The sequence below is a fragment of the Thermobia domestica genome, chromosome 3, assembly GCF_964235325.1.
Source record: "Thermobia domestica chromosome 3, izTheDome1.hap1.1, whole genome shotgun sequence".
Taxonomy (NCBI): domain Eukaryota; kingdom Metazoa; phylum Arthropoda; class Insecta; order Zygentoma; family Lepismatidae; genus Thermobia; species Thermobia domestica.
The window spans coordinates 222844381-222870545 of NC_137456.1; the positions used below are offsets into that span (position 1 = coordinate 222844381).

A 26165-nucleotide genomic window follows, 5' to 3' on the forward strand; every position below is an offset into this window, starting at 1 on the left:
GGTACGATTTATGTAACTATTCTCACTTGAACTCCCTATGTCAGCATGAACTGTGTACAGCTGTGCAAATTGTTTCGAGCAGCTCTTGAAAGTTCCATCAAAAAAGCACTGCTGGCTGTACCTCACAAGGGAAGTTCAGGAGAAAGCACTCGCCTGCAGAGAAACTAAGCATGCCATTTGAAGTCCCAATTCATGCTGATTATAACAAGCTAATAAAATTCCTGTACGGTTGAGAACTGTTCGAGATATTCAACTTGGAAGTTTATATGAGAAAATGAGGATATACGCATTTATACGCGTTAAGTACAACATAATTAGTAACGAATATTGACATACGAATTAAAAGCTATCGGAAGTAACAGAAGAAAAGTGTTTCGCAATAACTAACGGGTTTGTTAGATACAATTAATCATTACATTGTTCACAATAATCATAGGTTAGAGATGAAAATTGATCACTGTTGTTCTTCTGTTTTATGAAGAAATGACGCAGGCAAAAGACTCCCTTACACCATGAACATTTTATATGAGCAATTGTGTTGCATCCGTCAAGAGAACAGTTCGCAGAACCAAAGCAAAAAGCAAAGTCGACAAGTGATTCAAAAGTTATAGGCCTATAATTTGGTCGTAACCTGCCTTGCAGAACGTAAACTGATACAATCCAATGTATCGCGGCGATCGGAAGTGATTCGTATGGACACGAACTTTATTTGATTGCCAAAAAAACACGGAAAACTACATAGTTGTGTATTGTAGCATAAATGCATCATAGTTATACACCAAGTATAGGTCATGTAATACACCTTTTTCTCTTTTTCCTAATTTAACTTTAGCTTTTGAATGGTGCATACTTACTAATTTTAGTGCATATTTGCATATTGTCAGTGCATATTTTCGTCATTTTTAGTGCATATTTGCATGCATATTTTGCCGTGTTTTAGTGCATATCGATCCGAAGTCTACTCATGATATCAGAAAACACTGTGTTTTACTACCAACGGTTGCGGTGCCTCTACATTAACACAATCCTAACCTTAAAGATAAATAACTTGTCACTTTTTTGACACAAACTGTAACTTTTTGTAATGTCGGATACACATAGAAATTTAAATTTTTAGAAATGTTATTTTATAACCCAAAATAAACATTAACCCATAATAAACTTCGTCGATAATATTTTCAAGATTTCTAAAAACGTGTATATTTTATAACTTAAATACTGTCTCAGATCTATTTACGGGGCTCCACCAAAAAGGAAAGAAAAAAAGATATGACAAATTCCACAGTGTCTCATTCCCCTATCGGATTCTTCTTTCTTACCAAAAACAGGGGTAAAAGTCGATCTGAAAAAATAGGGGATGCATGACTTCACGCCGCCCCCCCCCCCCGTGCCTGACATTTGCCCATTGTAATTTTTTAGGAAGTGGGGGACATCATAGATATTTTTTGGAAGTGGGGTAACGGCGTCCTCCCGCGTTCGCCCTCACTTTTACCCCTGACCAAATTGTTTGATAGGGGATCGTTGTTGTTTGGCTATCCATTTGAGCAAATCGACATTTGCATTCCAAATACAGCTATTAGAATCACAACAAGTGATGAGTGTTTCTACTATTTTATAATTATTTATCACGTAGGACTATACTAAACTTGTATTGCTACTTTTAACATTTATCTCACTATTCCACATATACTGTACTATTTTACGAGAAACCATAAAATTATATATTTGTTTCATCCTTTCTAGAGCTTTGTAAACATATCCCAATGTTTCTTAATATAAGAAATTTTTAGTTATTGTGACCACATTGTAGTAAATTTCCAGCTAAAAGTATCTAGATAATCCTAATAAAGATACAATACAATCTTGTTCGTTTAGTTTTCTGGTATTTCTTATTTCTTTTGGTTGCTTACCTTCTAATAGCTTAATACGACTTCTGTCGATATCTTTTATTGATTGTACTCTAGAGAACTTCTTTATCCGTTTGCAATCAAGGGCGCCCATCAAGTGGGGCAAGGTGGGGCGCTTGCCCCCCCTAGAGAAAATCGTACTTCGGAATATCGAAAACACAATAGAATTTTTACATTAGTTACAGAAAAATTTTAAACTATATTTGAAATGTCGCTTATACTTGCCCCTTCCTTGGAAACCACAACATGGGCACCCTTGTTTCCAATGATGTATGAAATTATGGTCATGAAGTTTATAATAAGTTTTGGCGAGTATTTGTTTTATTTTAGATACATAATTGAATCACTTCTGTGAAGGATGTGGCTTCTTGACGCTGACAAAAGTCAGAGTGCATTGCATTGAAGCAAGGTCGTACCCATACGGGAGAACCACTGGGTCCAGACCTCCCAAAAACCTCGTGTACTTTACATATATTAGTATATTTTTCTTAATAAAACTGTACTTGTTTAGCAGAGAAATAACTGATGTAGACGAAATATTTGATCTTACTTATCACTGAGAAAAATCCGTTCTCCGGACAGCGGTATATTGTACAAATATACGGAATCCTCTTGCTTACTACAGAAATCAGTATGGAGCATAAGTTATCCATATGCTACATACGCACTGCTCTTAGATGTTATATCATGCTGTTGCAGAATGTTTGATATCTAACACTTTTCTGTATATCACATGCATAATTATACTTATGTTACATTCTTCAGCTATATGTTATATACATCCATTTGTATGTGAGATCCTGACCGCCTATATTGTTTCATGCGGAAAATATATATAGATGGAACACTTATATGGAAAGTATTATAAAACACGCGTTTTCAGTTATACATCTGCTGTACGTTAAGTCCAAAAACTAGAGGAATACGCATGTAACCTACCTTTTTAAGTACGCCACCGACATTTTTTTCTCAGTGTACTATTTCTTTTCTGATAAAAACAATCTAGTTTTATCATTTTTCGAAGGTTAAACATTAATTATTGTTTTCCTTCGGCTGTAGAATAACACCCGTTCCATACCACAAGAACATAATGTCTTGTATTATTGAACCTCTCTCCCAACAAAAAATTCTGGATGCGCGCCTGTATTGGAGGAATATTAATTTATATCTTAAGGGGACTAGGTGTTAAATGACTCATAATATTCCGTTCTTGTACACATAGTGTATCCCATCCTAAATTGCAATCTATCTACAACTTTTATTCAAAACAACTACGCGGAAGCAGCTATTACACATTATATTGGTGACCAATAATAAACATTATCTCATTACAGTGTTGTCTGCTAATAATTTAGATACTAATTGGGTTGAATTGACACAGATTAGGGTGCATTAGTAAACTTTCATTGCTTCTGACTTGCACTCAAGCTGTAGAATTAGTATACACACTACAGCTATTTTATTTGATTATGTTCGTGTAAAATATCGTACAACTATCTGAGACGACTTTGTGTGCTTCTTTGAACTTTGATATACTCATTCCATTAACTTGCCGATGTGTGAGGTAAAACCATATGCCAGTGGACTGATCTGTTCGTCTGATCTTCGTTTTTGTAGCTTTTGAAGGTCGTAATTTTAAGATTATCACTTCCTGTGTCATGAAACAGGTAGTGGATGGAAGAACTGAACTCTCAATATAGGCTGATCTCATTATAGGCATAATCGTTTCGGAGCTGATCATTAAATTTTACCAAAGAGTTGTGAATGATGTACTGAAATGCGTAGTAAAGTCTTCATTCATAGCTTCCTTTACCGCTGTTCATTCATTTTAATTCTGTTTATATATATTTAAAAAAAATCAACTGCTATAGGACCATATAATCAAATGAATGGTCGTTATATGCATCTCCTTAAGTACAATAGATAATAATGTAACTATGTAAAGCTGAATGAAATTACATAAAATCTAAAATACATAAACAAAATTTTATGTTTTCTTATAAAATAATCGAAATCTCTTCTATTCTTACTTAACGTAAATTAGTTCAATGTCTCCACAGAAAAACTAATTTTGTGAAATGACATTTAATCTGTAGCTTTAAGTCCCACGCTGATGCTCTGTAGGCACGAGGAAATGAATGATTGATCATCAAAGTGATTGATCATGGGAGAGTTGGTTGAATGAGAGTATGGCAGGAAACGGGAGAACCTCGAGTAAACCCACGAAGACGATAATGTCCGCCACAAACCCACATGTCCTGGTATCGAAGTAGAAACCCTTCGTACTAGAAGAGAGTACTCTACCTCTGAGCTACGGTATTCCCACAAACCGATTTTGTGTTTATATCACCGATTTGTGTAATTGGGAAACTACGAGAACTAAAATAAGTAGTGATGTAGGATAATATGTTGACCAATGATCTTCTATCACTCATCTATCCGTTTATAGCTCTTCGTTTTTCTAGCTCTATACGTACGTTTTTCTGTTCTTCGAAAATGTTATACTTATCAAAATATACTTCATATCGATACGTCGCTTTATTGTATCTCCTAGATTTGTTGCTTTTTAAACTTCTCTAAATATGAAATATCTATACCTCGTATATGGTATAATTGTACTATTATAATAAAAGCCCAGTGTAAAGCAACAGGTACACTAAACTATAGGTGAACCAAAATTAGTCTATCAAAGAACCCTACCCACACTTTCATCCAAACACATGTAGTTTGTTCAAAAATACCCTAATTATATTTACAGAAAAATGTGCATGCAGATACTACAATTTTACATTAATCCCCTTTTAAGTAATCTTCTTGGTCTGCCACACACTTCTCCCGACGGTTCTGTTGGAAGCAGAGCTAAAACGCTTCTTCTGAAATTACGCGCTGCTGGCCCTTCGTATTCTGCATGATGTTTCCTCTAGACTGAAATCTGGTTCCTTTTAGGGGCATGCTCAGCTTGGGGAAAGTCCAACATCATTAGAAAGCAAATAGAAAGAGAAGGGAACCTAACGAAGCGCAAATATAGTGTGTTTGGCCAGGAAAGTAAAGGAGATTGACTAATGTGAAAAATGGGAGAGTGATTGGTTGAATCTTGTTCAAGTTTTTCAGTTATTTTATCAAAAACAAAATTTGCTACGTCACTCACACCTCATCACTCATCGGCGCGGGCGGTCTGCCGGCAACTGGCTACTTCTACAGTCTAAAAAAAAAAAAAAAAAAAAAAAAAAAAAAAACAAGAATGCGCATTAGAGTTAACTACATACGTGCATCAAATTACGCCTCCCTAACTCTCTCTAACTGTATTTTTTACTTCAAAAAAGATGGAATACTTTTTTTTTGAACAAACCTCGCATTATAAACAAAAATTACAGTTTAATCCAACACTACTTCAGACGTAAACTACAAACGTTACACTTTAATGTAGCATGCATGTTTCGGCAATTGGCTTTTTTCGTGACCGGCAATTGGCTTTTTTCATCCACCGTCACAACGAATTCCCAGCGCTCGTCAGCTAAGTTGTACAAATTTCTTTCTTTACCCTTTTGTTCAGAGATGTTCCATCTTGTTAATGCATTCATGCCAGCCTTGTGGACAATTTTCGTCCTCAATTTGTAGTGGAAAACACGATTCACTGCTGATTTGGCAACATGTACCCGGAAGCAACTTATTGTGGTAATGAATACTGACAGGCCATCATATCTCGAAACTTCTTTAGCACAATTTTTGTAAGATTTATTGACGCTTTCTCTGGATGCGATTTCATTGGTGGCGTGAATTCTGGTGTTGGTACGCATAATGTTCGATTATAACACTAACAGTACCCCCTTCTTACACGAAGTCATTTTTCGACACTGTTCTACTATGTGGGAAATTTTAAAAGAACCATGATCCTTCACAAAATCGATTTTTTTTTCGATAGCATTTTGCCCATCAGGACACTTTTACTCTGCTGCACAACGGCTAAGAGACTGATAGAGATTCATTGTTCTGTGAAACTCGGTTTGGCAGATGTCGCTGTCTACAAGTTATTTCAATTAATTTGATAGTGAAATATTGCAATTTGATTAGTAACATGATATTTTATTAACAATTTTTTCCTTTTTTTCTAGGGCAATTGTCGATGGACCAGTGTAACTGGACGACAAGTTACGCTAACGGATACATCACTTCTTCACTTATCGGACTTGGAACGACGAGTGTTACAGAAAGTGGCGTTAGCGAAATTACAAGCTCTTAACTTAGGAATCAACATTAGGATACCTAGTGGTAAGTACTACGAAAACTATATAAGGAACAAAGAATTTAAAGTAATATACACACTAGCCAACCACTGAATACAGCAATGCCAGTGCATATGTAATGGGCTTTATAATGAAGTTCATAACAAAAAATGCGTAGTATTAATAACATTTATTTTTTTATAGGACAAAGTTCCAATTACAATAGGCATTACAAATCATAATTAAACGTAATCAGTGCATTGCTACATAATACAAAATACACAAGAAATGCAAATCCGAAACAATGAAATACAGATATTAAAAAGCTTACATATTAAAAAAGAATGTAATTTCGCACCACAAAGTACACAAATTCAAAGATTTTTCGAATCCTTAAAGCTTCAAGTGTATAATCAAATGCTGGCATATCCCCAACCGTGTTATAGCGGACGATACCGCATTATGCCTTAGATGTTTAACCCTGTATTATTTGAATGCCTGAAAAAGCAGAATTCTCGGTTGATCACAATGTGACACTATCACACTAATCGCACACTTCAAGAATGTATGAAGCTATACACTGTAAACACTTCAGAACGAGATGCATACATGATTACCACAGTTGGAAACTTCTATCTTTTGTGTTGTGAGTACCTAAAGAAGAGGATTAGGCTATTTTATTTCAAGTTAAACAGATAAAAATGCGCATCTTTATCTAACACGCTGCTATGAAAAAAATCACAAGCATTTATTTTTGAACTCTTATAGCACAAGAAGTAATAGAAACCGTGTTCACTGATAAGTCTCTATGTATACTTGTTTTAGAAAACACTGAAAAGGATCGTAAATTTTATTTAACTTCTCATCTGCAATTATAATCATCGAGAAATCTTCGAAAGGTTTCAACAAAGAGCCCCATATTTTAAGTGCTAATAGAACAAGGTTTGACTTTTAATCGTGAAGCATTGGCTCTCTTTTAGGCGTAAAAACCCTTTTCAGGCATGAAAATGTATTTTCACATGTTGCTGTTCACATGTAATTTATACACATAAGGAAAATCACTTTTGTGCGGATATAACATATCTAAGGTCTTTAAAGTATTACTGTCGTCCTTGTTGTAAGATAAAAATATATACTCTAACGACATCAACTTCTAATGCGAAATCTTGTTTATTGAAGACTAAAAGATATAATAATGGTAATATGTTTGAACTGTTCAAAAATGTATCTGACTGCGGCAACGAACAATCGAGAGAGAGAACTCAGAATCTGATATTTTTAGTGCAAATCTTCTATAATTTGTCTTTAGCTGTAGTAAGCATATTGTCCAATTCATAGTCTTTTTTGCTCCAGAACTGACAGACAAGATCTCACAGCTTGATCTGCTTTTCCGTAATGCATTTCTTTGTCTTGTAATGCTCTGTTGTTAGGATCACGTGTAGGCTCACGTGTTGTTAGGATTTGTACCACTAGAAAGGTAATGAAACAGAATTCTAATGTACAACACTTCCTTATAAGTCCTGTAACTTCAATAGATCACTCAGTATCTTCATGACCTAAGTCCTCTTGAAAAATGAAAAAACTCCAGAGCAGATACTATATCTTCAAAATTCTCATCAATAGTTTTCACTTTATTCAAGTGTTCAGTCCATCGTTTATCCAAAAACCTTTTAAGTTTTTGGCCTTTCTGCATCTGTGACATTCAATGTTTTCTGAAAAATCTGTACAGCAACTTAGCTAATTAAAAATGCTCCTTCATATTAAGGATCGCTGAACAAATATGAATTATTACAATATCATGATTATAGCAATGAATATAAGGAATTGGCTTTTGAAGTTCTTCTTGTAATATTTTTTGAACACTTTCCTTAAATCTTGCCATTACGCTACCACCGTCATAATACTGACAAATTATTTCTTCTTTTAGAAATCCTGCTTCGGAAAGAGCCTCAAAAATGTTTTTCTCTAGAATGCCTTTAGATGATAAATTCGATTATTGAAAGATCCAATAAATGTTCATGCACCTTTCATTTCACAAATCTCACAACGGCTGACAAATTTTCCACACTGAGGAGTCTCGTGTTTCATCTGCTTTCAATCTAAGAATCTGTGATTCACTTTCATCATATTTTGTTCTTATGTTATCCAGTATCATCTCTGCCAACAGATGTATTAGTTCTTTCAGGTGACGTATGTTGAGTGTTCTGAGGAATATGTATAACTATGGATAGTATTGGAAAAATCCAGTAGAACTTGATTCAAAAGGATTTATTTCTTAGAGTTGTTTGAGTCCATATTTCCACAATATGATAGCTCATTGGCGGCGAGAAACTGCATTACCTTAACTACACACTTAACATTATATCTGTTTCATGCTATCTGTTCCACCTACAATTATCTTAACATCTTTCCTCGTGAACTTTGTAATACTTTCAATGCTTCAGTAGATAATTGTTTTTATGTGGGTTTTAAAGAAAGCATGCTTATCAAATCGTTTCACTACTCCTATGTTGCCTTCCAATTGCAAAATACTGTCACAATAAAATCTGATCCCGTAGACTGTTCCTTAAAAACTTCCTACAAAGATGGCAGAATGCTTGGTCCCTTAAAATGGAATATTCTACTCAAGACTTTGTGTGATACACTGACTTTGGAAACTACGCTTTGTTGCACTGAACTTTATTTTGAGGTACTCATGTAGATTGAGCTGAGCAGATTTTTCGTCTCCAAAATCCCTTGCTTGTGCAATGCAATTCGAGGTTGTAGCATTACACTTGACGACTTGCTCTGAATATTATCTACTGAATCTTCAACGCCAGGTATTTCACTGTGACTGTTGTTAATCACTTGTGGGTCATGGTTTAAGCATTTAGTTTTTTCTTCCGCCTAACAACAAACTTATCCATACTACCTTCAACAGACGTCTACAAAAACACCATCACTTTAAACTCACAATATTTTCTTTTCTCGTAATGACACTCACTTTTTACATGAGCAATATAAACACCGACATAAAGTAATATATAATCAGAATTGAAAGAATTATTCTTTAGATAACGTTAGTTTGTTCCCGATTAAGAACTTTCTACATTGATTCACTAGTCTATTGTGAGTGATATTTTTTGTTTCAAAAATATGATTTTTAAAAGTTTTACAATACCCGTACTTTTGAATCCAAAGTTTAAATTATTTGAGCTATCCAAATTTCTCCAATAAAATTATTTAACAGAAGCTGAGGTAATTACATTACCTCTACGTAGGAAAAAATGTGGAGTATCGATTTAAAAATAATAGAAAAAATGTCACTAGTGTAAGCATGAATTCAAGTATGGTTTTAAGCGTGCTTGTAAAACGCCATATTTTGTTTATTAGTATTACCACTCTCACCAAAAATACGTTTTATATCTTCAGTACAACCTAATGAGGTTTGAAAGGACAGCTGAACAAATTACACAATGATTTAATTCACAATTGTTCTTGTACAATATATCATAGCATTTATTTTAAAAGCTTTTGTCAGGCAAACCTCGCTAATGTTCAGATTATATGAAAGTGTCTCTTATTTAGGTTTTGGCCCTTTTGTGCCCACCCAATACTCCTGTTGCTTCAACCTTTGCCCTATTTGAGCTCCAAAATGACGAAAGTCAGCACTGATCGATGAAAGATACTACTAAACTTGAAAGAAAACGTTAAAAAAAAAGTAAACGAAGAAAATAGCGCAAAATAGAGGAGTCGCTAAAATTAATTCTCTTTAACGAGGACGATTTACGAAACATCATCTACTAATCGAAATCATGATTATTCTCCAATAAAGTAACTTCCAATAAACCTTTTGTTATTGTTAATTATCCCATATCGGACTCCCGAAGAAAACTCATCGAAACAGCTTATTGACCGTGCCAATAGCGACTACTCTGTCATGACTCCGTTTTCTTTCATTCAGAAATAGGAAAGAAAGAGAAGAAAGTAGAAGGGTAAAAGAAGGAGGTAGGTAAAGAAGAAAGAAAAGAAATAGGGTATTTTAATGAGAAACAGATTACTGGATAATTCCGGAAATATAGTAAGAAGTCGAGAAAGTCGTTGAAAGATGAATCATTCTAAATGTTATTAACGACTAATCAATTTCGGAATGCTTCGGAATAGACACATGTTCCCTCATACCACCCAGACCTAGCTCCAGGCACCACGATCATGGGGTTGCCCAGACCTAGACCTGGAAATGAGAAAAGTGAAATTTAATTCTTTGTAATGTTATTCCAACCGGTGATTGATAACCATTCAGCATATGAATTAGTCAAAAAAAAATCAAACTTATAAACTCAATATGAATTTATGTATCGTATCAATAAAAGTTTCGACTTCCTGGAAGAAAGATGTCGTATTTAGGCTCATCCTGCTATTTTTGTTTCACTCCTCGAGCCGATTTAAACCGTTAGTGACGGTCCTTCATGACCTAGGTTATATACCTTAACACATATGTTAAAACATGACACATATATTGCAGATGTTAATATGACAAATGATATCACACAAATTACTTAAATTAAATCCGTCATGCATTCACACGCTCACTCACTCAGGACAGTGTATATATGTTTAAAGGAAACCAACTAACTACAAAGATACAAATAGTTTATTACATTCATAGTGAAAAGGAAAAAAATTAATTACAACGAAAATCTTAAAAGCACAAGTTCTTGGTTATATATTAATAGAGTACATAGTGTTATATTTTAGTAAATTTTTATATATTCAATCATATTGACAAATGGAAAGAAAAAAAATTATTTACATGTATCATATCTTAGGCATGCTAAAGCAAATTATGATTTGCGACATACGCAAAGAAGACACTTATTTCACTTAAAAAAATGAACAAAGAGGAAAGAGAAAAAAACTTTTAGGTGTATCAGAACTTATATGAGTCTCTACCTCACATTGGGCAATAAAATATTAATGATTTTGAACGTTCAAATCACAAATCACGCACTACTCGTAGTGTCCAAAACATTTCGCTCCATTTAACTCAGTTTGTGTTTATTTATATATCTATATATATCTAACTATTGGTTTACAAAAACCATTCATCGTCTATATTTGGTTTGTAACTCTTAACAGTTTATGTCTGCAATCGCACACTACGACGCTTTACCCATCTAGGGATTTTGAGAAAATAACTTTCACTAGAGGATGTTTCTCCTCTTAGACAGTCCATTTCCAAACTTATTATTTGAATAGTTTTAAGTTATTTATTTAACACTGGGACACGTCATGAGACCTTTCTTCAGGATCACTTTCGTATATATGTATATATGATTCGGATTTTAAAAAAACGATCTCCCGCAGGTGTACGGAGTATGAAGGTTTAAATTGAGGATAAAAAAAACTGGTCAAGTCATAGGATACATATGCAGGTGAGAAGGATTCAAGGTACACTTTCCACAATGGTTTTTGGTTAGTAGTTCAGGGATAATATTCGTTATGATGTGAGTTACGTTTAGACCTGCCGTTACTTTCCAATACATGCCATTACATAATTACATAAGGTATCATTTACATTCATTCAAAAGAAAAGGAAAATTACTTGAGTGCACGGCGGTATTCTTAACAAAATCTACATTCTTACATTCATCGGAGAACTTACTGGTAAGCTATAGCAACCAACACACGTTTAGGGGGACAGACACGAGCGCTCTTACATATATTCATATAATACATTTAATATCATACTTTTACTGTAAAATCATATTCACATACTAAGTACATATACATTTCGACGAATTCATTTCTCTCTCTCTATATATATATATATTTATTATAAATGCGCACACATTTAAATTAATCACCCAAACAATAATTTTTGAAAAGGTTGCAACATTGTCCAAAACAAATTACTTCCGACATTACATATGAAAAAGAAAATCGCTTTTCTACCTGATACCGCGCATCTATAAATTTTTCACTTTTATATAATCAATTCGTGCTTAAATCATGAAGGAAAAAAAACTTTGTGAGGCAGGCACGTAACACAGAGCATTTCTAAAGATATAACTAGATAAACCAAAGTACAATTTCTGGGCCCAGGTTAACTACAAAGTAATCGAAAACCAAAACAGAAAGGAAACTGACCAATGGATTACAAAAAAAAAAAACTTAAGAGGAACGACGGTGAAAGAACGTAATCGATGTGTCGTCAAATACTAAGTCTTTGTTCATTTCAGCGATAGGTCAAAATGTGATGGAGGACCCAATCATTATCTACTCCATTCATGAATCGTGTCTTGCAACGTCTCAGCTGGTAATTTCAGATCAGAGTTGTACGTTAAATAAATCGTAAGCAACAAGTTCAAAATCGGGGGGTGGGGGGAAGGTTGAAAAATTAAAAAAAAAACTTGAAGAAATGAAGACAGAAAGAGAGATAGAGAAGAAGGAAGACGAAGAATAGGGGCGCCAAAGACTTAAGTGAGAAATAACTAACGCTACAAAGATAGAAGTCGAATTTCACTCTCAACAAATCCATAGCCAAAATATCCTTAATATGCCAAAAGGGTGGTCTACTCAAATACGTAGACTCAAGGGGGCGCCCTGCTGCCAAGGATGCAAGTTCTGTGTCCATCAGATCCCAATCCCACAAGAGTTTGGTTGTAAGATTGAAATCCGAGCCCCGTATTCGGCCCAAACCAGCAGGATAAAAGGAGAGGGGGAAGGGACCAGGTAACTGCGTCCCCAATTTTGAAATCTCTAAGTAAAAAAAGATATTCGACCCCTCAGAAAAAGTAAGAAGGTTCGAGGACAGTAATGAAAGTAGAATAGAAGTATTAGCTAAGATATCCCTAACTAATGATTTGCCGAAATAAAAAAAAATTAAATAAACTGAATTTTGGATCGGTGATTTCTATTGCCAAACTTCACCGATAGCTCCCCTTCGCAGAATGCGCTAAATTCTGAGGCATCGATTAATTTCCATCACTATCTAGTTTAAAAACTAAGAAAAGAAAACGAAAATATTCAAGGGAAATGGGGTCGATGCCCGGGTACGGGATAATAAATTTCAATAACTAATTGTTTTGATTCGGTAACCCTATCAGAGCTGTCGCCTCCATGAACATTGTAAGCTAGCTCAAGTAGGTGACGTGAAGAAAAAAAAAATCTCACGGAGCAGGATATTCTATTTTTTTTAAACCGACCAGAAAATATAATTCACTACAGCCCCGTTGTATAACTACTATTGTCTTTCCATGAATTTATTATTCAATATGTCTAGTCAGCGATTATATGATGCTACCCATTCTATCAGATGGTATTACTATGGTTGATTACTATTATGACATAAAACTACAAAGCATTACCATAGTCCGAATATATATATCGCCCTCCGGTCCGCGTGATATTATGGTGCAGGGGTCAGAACCTGAGATGTTTGTAGCTACACGTATCTATTCAATATCTATATATCAACACGCGGCGAAATATTCACTGGGCTACTATATATATATATTTAACTATATGGGTGTCCTATCTTCTATATTCATTTACTACAATATTCATATACTTTATATTCATATTCACATTAATATTCATATTATATTCATATCATCATTCTTTTCATTCACTACGACGCTATATTTTACAAACACCCTGTTTCCTCTATTTACGCCCAGCCTATATACACATTTCATCATAACACTTTAAAATCTATAGTCACTACAAACATTTCCCATTCCGATCACCGCACGACAACCTCACTCGAACTCAAGACTCTTTCACCACACACACAATACTATGTAATACTCGGTAGCTTTATTAAGAAGAAAGAAAAAAATCCTACGTATGTTCACTGAAAATAGAATTATCTGCGATAATGTTTAATGTTTATGAAATTCTGCAGCAACAATGAACTTCTGCAGCCACGAAGAAAAAATGAACATTTATTATAATTTCAAAGCGAAGAACTAGCATCATATCGCCCGACTTCTGTTAAAAATTTACGTATTGTTTATTTACTTAAATATTTCGATTTCTAGACTAGGCAGAATGTTGAAATTTTCAGAATATATTAATTTTGGGTCACTTGACCTAACTGTACATTCATATGGGCTGTGAATTATACCTTCTAGGTTTTATTTCGGAAAGAAAGGTCAATTTCATGAAAACTAAATCACTAAGCACCTCGACAGAAGAATGGCGGTTAGTACTGACTTTTGACACTAGGGCTAGCGACGATATAATCAACCCTTGAACAACTGAATGTGACCTTGTACACGGAATTATTATACTACATTACGTTCACTTTTAAATATTGTGTATGAGTTCACTTAATGACGGAATAATAAAAAAATTATCGCATAGTAAATACTACACTGTCCATATTTAATTATCTCACACACTCTTTCATCACTTAACTATCACAATTACTACTACTAGAACATGTTTCTACATTACGAACACATACATGCCACATTCATACTACACACTACATTAATACATGTTATACTAATAAATATACACAGAAAACATTCATATTTTACCATGTTAAATCGGCTCGAAAGGAAAAGGAAAGAAATGAACAGGGCCAACTGGCCCTTATATTTACTAAATCACATTCTTTACTCAACCTGTTTAATCGATGCCCTGAGGGGACATATCGAAGTATGAACTAACAATAGGACCCCTGCCCTGAAGGGGCAGGAACCCGGAACAAACTAAATGTTTAACTCATCCCGCTGGAAGCCGTACTCCCAATTTGGGAGTCAGATAGGAGCCCTTACTGTCAATTTACACGTGCATTATGATTACTATCGTAACTACAACAATATTAAATACCGCCATGTATGTAATTAGAAAAAAAATCACTCGCTACCTACATAAACAGATCTATAGATGGACAGGTCTAACGTAACTAGAAAAGGAATAATTTTAAGGATAAAGTATTTTAAGGGGAAAACACCACTTTCCGAAACTATTTGTGGATCCCTAAGAACAACTCGCGAAATGATGCACTTCACAAAACCAGTCCACTACTAACTATATCTGCTCAACATGGCGTTACTAAATTATGCTTCCTATTTTTGCTTTTTAGTCCAGTTTTACTATGAAGTTTAGTAGTTTATGGCTCCTCAAGACTTCCAGTGATTTTTAGACGTTAATAAGTCCCAATATTACCTTTATTTGCAGCTTTTCTCACTCCTTTTCGACCTTTTAAGCCAGACGATCAGAATCTAATGTCTTCAGTAACACTTCCCGGCATGGAATGGAATAATTGCGCCCTAATATCATAGCGTTGGTTTATCATCCAATCAAAACAAAGCATTTTTGGCGGTGGGGCTTTGAAACGAATAAAATTTGGTAAAATCTGGATTAAACTAGATTTTAGAAGGACCTAGGTATCTAAAAGAGAGGTGAAGGGTGGTCCTGAAAATTCTGTCGAATTTTAGATTGGTTATTTAATCTGAAAAGTTCCGTCCAATGATGGACCTAAGTTTTCAGATAGCACTGACACCGTAAGAATTGTAATAATCCATTTACACATCTATATACAAGACTTATAACTAATTTAAAATATAAATAAAGATATTGATTCCCAAAACTATAATTCCTAATGAATTTTTTACAGTTTTCCACGTTAATTTGAAATAGAATAACGAACAAAATTACGAATTATATGAACAGCCAGAAATTTTTTGTTAAACATCAAGTACAGTCGGTGCAAAAAAATTTCGGGCACCCTCCTATTAAGAACATCTCATTAGACTGTAATGGCATATTACAGTTCCCCGGCGTCGTTAAAAAAATTTGTTTGAATAACAAAATTTTGTTGAATAGAATTAACATGTATTAATACTAATAAACTAACTACTCACTCATACACTCATACACTCAAATGAGACAGTGTAACATTCACTTTGGGTATTGAGATAGAAGTTCCCGTTTTTTGTCCTCAGTACAGTTGAAAAGCTTAAGATTTTGGAAATTGTGAGTTCCGATACTTTCACCTTTTAGATTGTGTAATACAGCGCAATTTTTCAATAATTTAACTGCTAAAAACGGGCCGGTATAGACTTTCATCCATTTTGCTGACTCATGCTTTATAAGTGAGGATAAGTTATGCAGTTTCAACATCACTAATTGCCCTTCTTGCAGATTTATAGCGTTTGACGACTGTTTAGCATGACTTTTTAATTTTACCTCTACTTCAGCGTATCGGAAACGGTTATCTACGGAATCTAACTCTTTGGGCCATGGGAACACTTTCCTATAGCTATCAACGGCAGAATAACTAAGAAAGCGTTCCGCAGGCGTACAGCCAATACTGGAACAATATGAATTATTTAGGAGATCCTGAATTTTTACTAAGTACTTGTCCAAGTGGTTTGATCCTCATGACACCATAATCTAACTAACCTATTGAGTTCTTTATGGCTACGTTCCGTAACGCCGTTAGCCTGAGGGGAATAACTGGAAGTTTTCTTATGTTTAATTTTGTATTTGTTACAAAAGTCCTGCCATAACTTAGATTGGAACTGCGGTCCTTTATCGGATAAAAATTCCTGTGGGTAAGGCAATAGATGAAAGTATCGTGTCTCTAATACTGTGATTATTTCCTTAGTATGAGCCTTTTTCAGTGGAAGGAAAGTAACGAAACGAGAATAAATATCTGTTAGAGATAAAATATAATAATATCCCTGACTGGGTGGCAATTTTCCAATAAGGTCCACCCCCAGAGTCTCATGGGGTACGGCCGCTTGGATATGATATTCCTGCTTAGCTATAGCACGGTTCGTAAACTTTGTTTCGGCACATTCTATGCAATTTCGTATGAAGTTTTTAATCGTGTTTTTTTGATTTTTCCAATAAAATATAGCTCGACAAAAACGATAACACTTCTGAACTCCAAAGTGACCGGTAGAATGGACAACACTGATAATTTGGGGTATACAACTCTGCGGTATCACTAAGAGCCATTTCTGAATACGCAAAGGTTTAATATAAATTAACCCACAGTACATTGTTACTCTGTCCAGATTACGGTTGTTTTCATATTGCTTTAACAGGTTCTTACATAATTCATCCGTTATTTGATTTTCTCGAATAAAGTCTAGATTAATATCAGCATCCTGCGTTTTGGTTAAAAAATGAACATAATGTGTATCGGGCTCAAGCAATACCTCAGGTGGGTATCTACTAATTGTGTCGGCTACAAAATTTTCTCTGCCTGGACAGTGTTGAAAAATTAAATCAAATTTCTGCAGTTTCAATAGAATACGGGTGGTTCGTGGCTCAAGGTTCTTTTGGGTGAATGCATGTGTGACTGCCGCGTTATCTGTATGGACATAAGTAGTACGACCCATGATATACTGCTCAAAATGTTCACAGAGGAACAGGACTGACAGGAGTTCCAGCTGAGATATTGAAAGAGACAACTCATAGGGTTTCACCCGTCGACTGGCATATCCAATGACGTTAGGATTATCTTTATCTGAAGGATATTGTGCAAGTAGGCCAGCCAAATTTTCCATGCACGCATCACTATGGATGTGAAAAGGCAAGGAGAAATCTGGCTGACTTAATGCAGGTGGATTACTAAGAAGAGTTCTCAGTTTATTGAAAGTTTCCAAGGCTTCGTTATTCAGTACGAATTTCTGATCCTTTTTCAGGAGTTGATACAGATTAGCAGTGAGACCAGAAAAGTTTGGGATGAATTTTCGCCTCCATCCTATAAGCCCTAAAAACTTCTTTAATGCTTTCTTGGATTTCGGTACTGGAAAACAACGAATTGGCTCATTGAGTCGAGGGTCAACCCTTATTGTTCTGCCACTAAATATATGTCCTAAAAATTTGATTTCCCGTGCAAAGAACTTACATTTCTTGAAATTTAATGAAAAATTCGCTTGTTTAGAGATTTCGAAAGTTCTCTCTAAATGAGCCAAATGCTCTTCTTCAGTAGTTGATTTTACTAGAACATCGTCTAAGTACAAAATAACAAAAGAACGGGTTGAGTCATTTAAAAATTTTGTCATTACCGATTGAAATACAGCAGGACTACTTTTCAGCCCCTGTGGCAGAACAGTAAGGCAATATTGTCTCCCCTTGTACACAAAACTGGTGCATTGGTAAGAGTCTGGGTGTAAGCTGATCCCATAATATGCACTTGACGCGTCAAACGACGAAAACCACATTGCCTGCGAAACACGGTGTAGTAACTCATTGATAGGTTCTACCTGCACCTGTGGAGATATAATTTTTGAGTTGGTAGCCCTCAGATCTAAAACTGGACGTACACAGCCAGAGGCCTTCCGGACGACATGAATAGGATTTCGATATGGAGACATTTGTTCTATTGCTATCCCCAACCGTAACCATTTATTCAACTCTGCCTCAAACTCAGGTTGTATAGCCTGAGGAACGGAATAACACGGTCCAACAACTGGTTCTTCATCCTTCAGCTGTATTTTATAGGGAGGCGCGTTAACGCGGCGTGGGTACTCAGAGAAAAGAGAACGGTACTTTATTAATAATTTCCGAAGACCTGATTTAATCGGTGATGGTAAGTCATCCCGACTAGCAATATATGAATCAATCTCTTGTTCCGAGACATTGCATTCGGTGCCCAGGAGTGGATCCAGCTGATCTCCCCTGTTAACCCCTCCCTTGTGGAGAGGTGTCACTGCACAGGCAGCTTGACAATTTAAACTGGGGTCAAGCATGGGTTGATCCACCACCGGCCATCCTGATTCACCGATTGCAATCTCTTCTACTGGTAATTTCACTAGCATTATGTTCGGTCGATTCGTAGGAACGACAACAGTGTTTCCTAAACTATCTTTCATTCTAATCTCTTTCTTTTCCCGGTCAATGATACAATGGAATTTGTCCAGAAACGGACATCCCAGTATTAGGTCCGTTCGCAAATATTTTATGACGAAGATGGCTATTTCGAATATATGATTCTGTATGTTTAGGTTAAAATTTTGAACGCCCTGAACCGAAAAACTCTCTTTCCCAGCGAAAGCGCCAAGTGTAAGGCCCGTGTATGGTCTCAATTTAGCGGATGGAAACCGTTGCTTTAATTTTTTCCACACCTCCCAGTCCATTAGGCAGAGCTCCGAGCCACTATCTATTGTAGCGACAAGTTCAACGCCGCCGATACTTCCTCGTAGGCTGGGAGAGGTAGAAAAATAGCGTTCTTCACTTGAAGCAAAGGGTTCCTCATCTATAACAAATTTTATAACAAATTGTAACGAGTCCCGAAATGATAAATTTTGTGTCCACAAATTAGATTTACATTCGTGGTCAGTCTGATTTTTCAAAATAATGGGGTATATTTTCCCGCAACTATCCTCCCCCATTTCACCAGGTAGTTGCGGAATTAGTTTGTCGATTTGACAGCGGTCTCGCGACTATCAATCCCTCGAGTGGCTAGAATTCCATTTCCACCATTAGTTTGTATTTGCGAAGGGGCAGAATTCTGAGATCTACTTGCACAGTTATTGTTAACATTGCCGTTTTGACCATTACCGTTTTCTCTTCTCCGGTACGCCCCGTTAAAGTTCCTCCTATTATCGTCCCTATTCGGGTTCGATTCCCCCATTGTGCGGTCATAGGGGCGATAACCCCGGCGATTGTTAAACATCGGTCGGTTACGGAACAGACGTCGACCATTATATTGATTGCTTTCTGAGCCACTCCAACTCGGATAGCGAGATCCAGCTTGGGTGTAACTCAGAAAGTCCGTTTGGCAACTAGCCGTTGCCTTGCTTTTCACGGGTTTCACAACTTTTGCTTGTCGGGCGAAATACCTCTTTGGTGGGCCTCCAGTTTCTTTCCCACACAGGGCAGCTAGGCGTGACGTAACTTCTCGCACCGTTTGGCACAAGTGGGAAGCAATAGCCCGCGACTCATCTGGTGGAAGAGCGTTCACTATGATGTCTACTAGTTCGGCTTGCGATGGATTTTCTGCGATCTGATAGTACAATTCTATGATCTTCCAAGCATAGTCCAAAAGGGACCCATACTTGGCTCGATCATATCTTAAAGATTGGAGGTTGCGTTTCTGAAGCCTCTCTATATGTTCATTGCAGTATTCTTCCTTAAAAAGGATCAGGAAATCATCAAACGTGTGAATTATATATTTAATAGAAGCAAACCACGCGCCTGATGCTGCAATTAAAAGTTTTTCAACTATTTGTAAACGTTCTCTATCGGTTAGCCGATACATTTCTAAGCACTGCTGCAATCTACGCAGAAAAACACGAGGCTGTCCATTGGTAATATTCCCGTCAAAAGTGGGAAAACGTTCGATGTCCCTCAGCGAAACCTTGGAACCCATACTAACATAAGCAGGGGAATAGTTACTGGGAATTAACATTATCTTGCACAATCGGAGTCGTCACCGGATTTACCACCGACGACGTCGTAGCGGTGTTATAATTACCCATGTAAGTGAAAGGGATTCTGTTGGTCGTATTGAATATGTTGGGCTCCATCCCCGGACCAATCGCATCCGTGAACAACGACTCAGAATGGCACCCATCTCCTCTTCCCGGCAACACGCTATGTGATTGTATACCTCCATGTAAGGAGGGAGCACTCACGCTAGTGACCGTAGTCGTCACAACACTCGACTGATTCGGCACACTATTGGAATTGAACCACAACTTTGGTTCTGATCGATGCATGGGGTAGTGCGTCGCAATATCCCGTGCATCAACTGACGTTAAATTTTCTTTTCCTGTGCCACGGGTAGTTGTTATAGCGGGTAATATTTCTGAGGAATCGCTACCGGGGAAAGGATAGGTTACCTCTGATTTTTCGCGACTAGATTTCGTCATTTCTTTTTGAATATTTACTATCTCGTTTTGAATTTTTGAAATTTTCTGGTCAGTTACTTCCTGTTTGGTTTCCAATGATAAATCTGACAAAGTTGACTTTAAATTATCAATTTCGGCCTGCTGTGTTTCTAGTTTTTTGTTGACCTTATGTAATTTGGTATCCATTTGTTCAATTTCAGAATTTACATGATCTAATTTATCCTCAGTCTCCTGCTGAAGCTGCTTTAGAGATTGCTGAGCCTCGCATCTGACCAAATCAATTTCAGTAGACGTTTGCTCCCTCAATGTGGTTATTGAGGAAGCAAAGTCCAAACATATGTTGTCGATTTTCTGGGTTAATACCTCGAATCGAGATTCGGTTTCTCGTTTCGAGGTGTCAAATTTTTCATTTATTTCACGTCTCATCTCTCGGCTATTCTCATTCATTTCGCGTCTCATTTCCAGGCTATTTTCATTCATTTCGGGTCTCATTTACTGTAGCATTTGTTGCAATGAAAGGAAGAGAGCGTCATTATTAGATGACCCAGTCTTCCTTTGCTTTTCTTTGGGTTTATCACCAATTGGATCCCCATCTCTTTCATCATCATCGAGGTCAGATATCTCCACTGGAGATATTTGGCCTCGGTTCTTCGGGGTACTATACCCTCGCTCACCGTCTGAATCGGGATGTTCCTTTTCTCTCTCAGAGGATAAACTCATGGGTTCACGCGACTGGTGGAGCTTCCCCTCACATTCATTGCAGTATTTAACTATCTCACCAGCCCGGACCTTTTTTGCATTTTCAGCAGTATCCTCTAAATTAATACAACTGAAATGAATCCATTTCAGCCCACATTCGTGACACCTCACTAGCCTACGAGAGACGCGAGCTCTTTTCTCACTACTTTCTAAAGTACATTGTGTACATGAGACTTCCGCGTTCTCGTGTGATACTACTTCCCTATTGGTTGCCATAGTTTCCATATAAAAAGACACAATATAAACACATGCAATTATATACTTATAGACTAACAATACTTATTATTCAGGTACTATTCATAAATTAAGGACTCCTATCTAATTCCCTCCTTGGGTCAACTTCCAGCATTTTCAAATTTTAGAAGTCACTTTAGCAAATTCCTTCATTTCCCCCTTTCTACAGAGAGAGACAAAGATAGCAGAACAGCCAATGACTATAATTATTTAATCTCACTGTAACTTTTTAATTATGCACCTTTTGTGGCCAAGTCAATATGTGCTCGATCCTAAACAGTGTTTAATAAATAATTTCAGATTCGTTACCAGGGAAAACAATTGTTTCCATGGTAACTATCCGATGTCAACGGTCGCCAATATTGAAAGAAAACGTTAAAAAAATAGTAAACGAAGAAAATAGCGCAATGTAGAGGAGTCGCTAAAATTAATTCTCTTTAACGAGGACGATTTACGAAACATCATCTACTAATCGAAATCATGATTATTCTCCAATAAAGTAACTTCCAATAAACCTTTTGTTATTGTTAATTATCCCATATCGGACTCCCGAAGAAAACTCATCGAAACAGCTTATTGACCGTGCCAATAGCGACTACTCTGTCATGACTCCGTTTTCTTTCATTCAGAAATAGGAAAGAAAGAGAAGAAAGTAGAAGGGTAAAAGAAGGAGGTAGGTAAAGAAGAAAGAAAAGAAATAGGGTATTTTAATGAGAAACAGATTACTGGATAATTCCGGAAATATAGTAAGAAGTCGAGAAAGTCGTTGAAAGATGAATCATTCTAAATGTTATTAACGACTAATCAATTTCGGAATGCTTCGGAATAGACACATGTTCCCTCATACCACCCAGACCTAGCTCCAGGCACCACGATCATGGGGTTGCCCAGACCTAGACCTGGAAATGAGAAAAGTGAAATTTAATTCTTTGTAATGTTATTCCAACCGGTGATTGATTACCATCCAGCATCTGAACTCTGTCCTCTAGAATCGACCACACATATGAATTAGTCAAAAAAAAAATCAAACTTATAAACTCAATATAAATTTATGTATCGTATCAATAAAAGTTTCGACTTCCTGGAAGAAAGATGTCGTATTTAGGCTCATCCTGCTATTTTTGTTTCACTCCTCGAGCCGATTTAAACCGTTAGTGACGGTCCTTCATGACCTAGGTTATATACCTTAACACATATGTTAAAACATGACACATATATTGCAGATGTTAATATGACAAATGATATCACACAAATTACTTAAATTAAATCCATCATGCATTCACACGCTCACTCACTCAGGACAGTGTATATATGTTTAAAGGAAACCAACTAACTACAAAGATACAAATAGTTTATTACATTCATAGTGAAAAGAAAAAAAAATTTAATTACAACGAAAATCTTAAAAGCACAAGTTCTTGGTTATATATTAATAGAGTACATAGTGTTATATTTTAGTAAATTTTTATATATTCAATCATATTGACAAATGGAAAGAAAAAAAATTATTTACATGTATCATATCTTAGGCATGCTAAAGCAAATTATGATTTGCGACATACGCAAAGAAGACACTTATTTCACTTAAAATAATGAACAAAGAGGAAAGAGAAAAAAACTTTTAGGTGTATCAGAACTTATATGAGTCTCTACCTCACATTGGGCAATAAAATATTAATGATTTTGAACGTTCAAATCACAAATCACGCACTACTCGTAGTGTCCAAAACATTTCGCTCCATTTAACTCAGTTTGTGTTTATTTATATATCTATATATATCTAACTATTGGTTTATAAAAACCATTCATCGTCTATATTTGGTTTGTAACTCTTAACAGTTTATGTCTGCAATCGCACACTACGACGCTTTACCCATCTAGGGATTTTGAGAAAATAACTTTCACTAGAGGATGTTTCTCCTCTTAGACAGTCCATTTCCAAACTTATTATTTGAATAGTTTTAAGTTATTTATTTAACACTGGGACACGTCATGAGACCTTTCTTCAGGATCACTTTCGTATATATGTATATATGATTCGGATTTTAAAAAACGATCTCCCGCAGGTGTACGGAGTATGAAGGTTTAAATTGAGGATAAAAAACTGGTCAAGTCATAGGATACATATGCAGGTGAGAAGGATTCAAGGTACACTTTCCACAATGGTTTTTGGTTAGTAGTTCAGGGATAATATTCGTTATGATGTGAGTTACGTTTAGACCTGCCGTTACTTTCCAATACATGCCATTACATAATTACATAAGGTATCATTTACATTCATTCAAAAGAAAAGGAAAATTACTTGAGTGCACGGCGGTATTCTTAACAAAATCTACATTCTTACATTCGTCGGAGAACTTACTGGTAAACTATAGCAACCAACACACGTTTAGGGGGACAGGCAAGAGCGCTCTTACATATATTCATATAATACATTTAATATCATACTTTTACTGTAAAATCATATTCACATACTAAGTACATATACATTTCGACGTATTCATTTCTATATATATATATATATATATATATATATATTTATTATAAATGCGCACACATTTAAATTAATCACCCCAACAATAATTTTTGAAAAGGTTGCAACATTGTCCAAAACAAATTACTTCCGACATTACATATGAAAAAGAAAATCGCTTTTCTACCTGATACCGCGCATCTATAAATTTTTCACTTTTATATAATCAATTCGTGCTTAAATCATGAAGGAAAAAAAACTTTGTGAGGCAGGCACGTAACACAGAGCATTTCTAAAGATATAACTAGATAAACCAAAGTACAATTTCTGGGCCCAGGTTAACTACAAAGTAATCGAAAACCAAAACAGAAAGGAAACTGACCAATGGATTACAAAAAAAAAAAACTTAAGAGGAACGACGGTGAAAGAACGTAATCGAAGTGTCGTCAAATACTAAGTCTTTGTTCATTTCAGCGATAGGTCAAAATGTGATGGAGGACCCAATCATTATCTACTCCATTCATGAATCGTGTCTTGCAACGTCTCAGCTGGTAATTTCAGATCAGAGTTGTACGTTAAATAAATCGTAAGCAACAAGTTCAAAATCGGGGGGGGGGGGAAAGTTGAAAAATTAAAAAAAAACTTGAAGAAATGAAGACAGAAAGAGAGATAGAGAAGAAGGAAGACGAAGAATAGGGGCGCCAAAGACTTAAGTGAGAAATAACTAACGCTACAAAGATAGAAGTCGAATTTCACTCTCAACAAATCCATAGCCAAAATATCCTTAATATGCCAAAAGGGTGGTCTACTCAAATACGTAGACTCAAGGGGGCGCCCTGCTGCCAAGGATGCAAGTTCTGTGTCCATCAGATCCCAATCCCACAAGAGTTTGGTTGTAAGATTGAAATCCGAGCCCCGTATTCGGCCCAAACCAGCAGGATAAAAGGAGAGGGGGAAGGGACCAGGTAACTGCGTCCCCAATTTTGAAATCTCTAAGTAAAAAAAGATATTCGACCCCTCAGAAAAAGTAAGAAGGTTCGAGGACAGTAATGAAAGTAGAATAGAAGTATTAGCTAAGATATCCCTAACTAATGATTTGCCGAAATAAAAAAAAATTAAATAAACTGAATTTTGGATCGGTGATTTCTATTGCCAAACTTCACCGATAGCTCCCCTTCGCAGAATGCGCTAAATTCTGAGGCATCGATTAATTTCCATCACTATCTAGTTTAAAAACTAAGAAAAGAAAACGAAAATATTCAAGGGGAATGGGGTCGATGCCCGGGTACGGGATAATAAATTTCAATAACTAATTGTTTTGATTCGGTAAACCTATCAGAGCTGTCACCTCCATGAACATTGTAAGCTAGTCCAAGTAGGTGGCGTGAAGAAAAAAAATCTCACGGAGCAGGATATTCTATTTTTTTTTAAAACCGACCAGAAAATATAATTCACTACAGCCCAGTTGTATAACTACTATTGTCTTTCCATGAATTTATTATTCAATATGTCTAGTCAGCGATTATATGATGCTACCCATTCTATCAGATGGTATTACTATGGTTGATTACTATTATGACACATAAAACTACAAAGCATTACCATAGTCCGAATATATATATCGCCCTCCGGTCCGCGTGATATTATGGTGCAGGGGTCAGAACCTGAGATGTTTGTAGCTACACGTATCTATTCAATATCTATATATCAACACGCGGCGAAATATGCACTGGGCTACTATATATATATATATTTAACTATA

General features: G+C 36.0%; 1 protein-coding gene across 1 annotated transcript in view; it reads left to right on the forward strand.

The window, feature by feature from the left end:
- The window catches only part of LOC145680973 (uncharacterized), a 233127-nt gene that overhangs the window by 77334 nt on the left and 129628 nt on the right, over window positions 1–26165 (forward strand). Inside the window, exon 2 of the mRNA XM_081752191.1 lies at window positions 6020–6176. Coding sequence (XP_081608317.1) covers window positions 6020–6176 — 157 coding nt within the window. The remainder of the gene's footprint in view (window positions 1–6019; window positions 6177–26165) is intronic.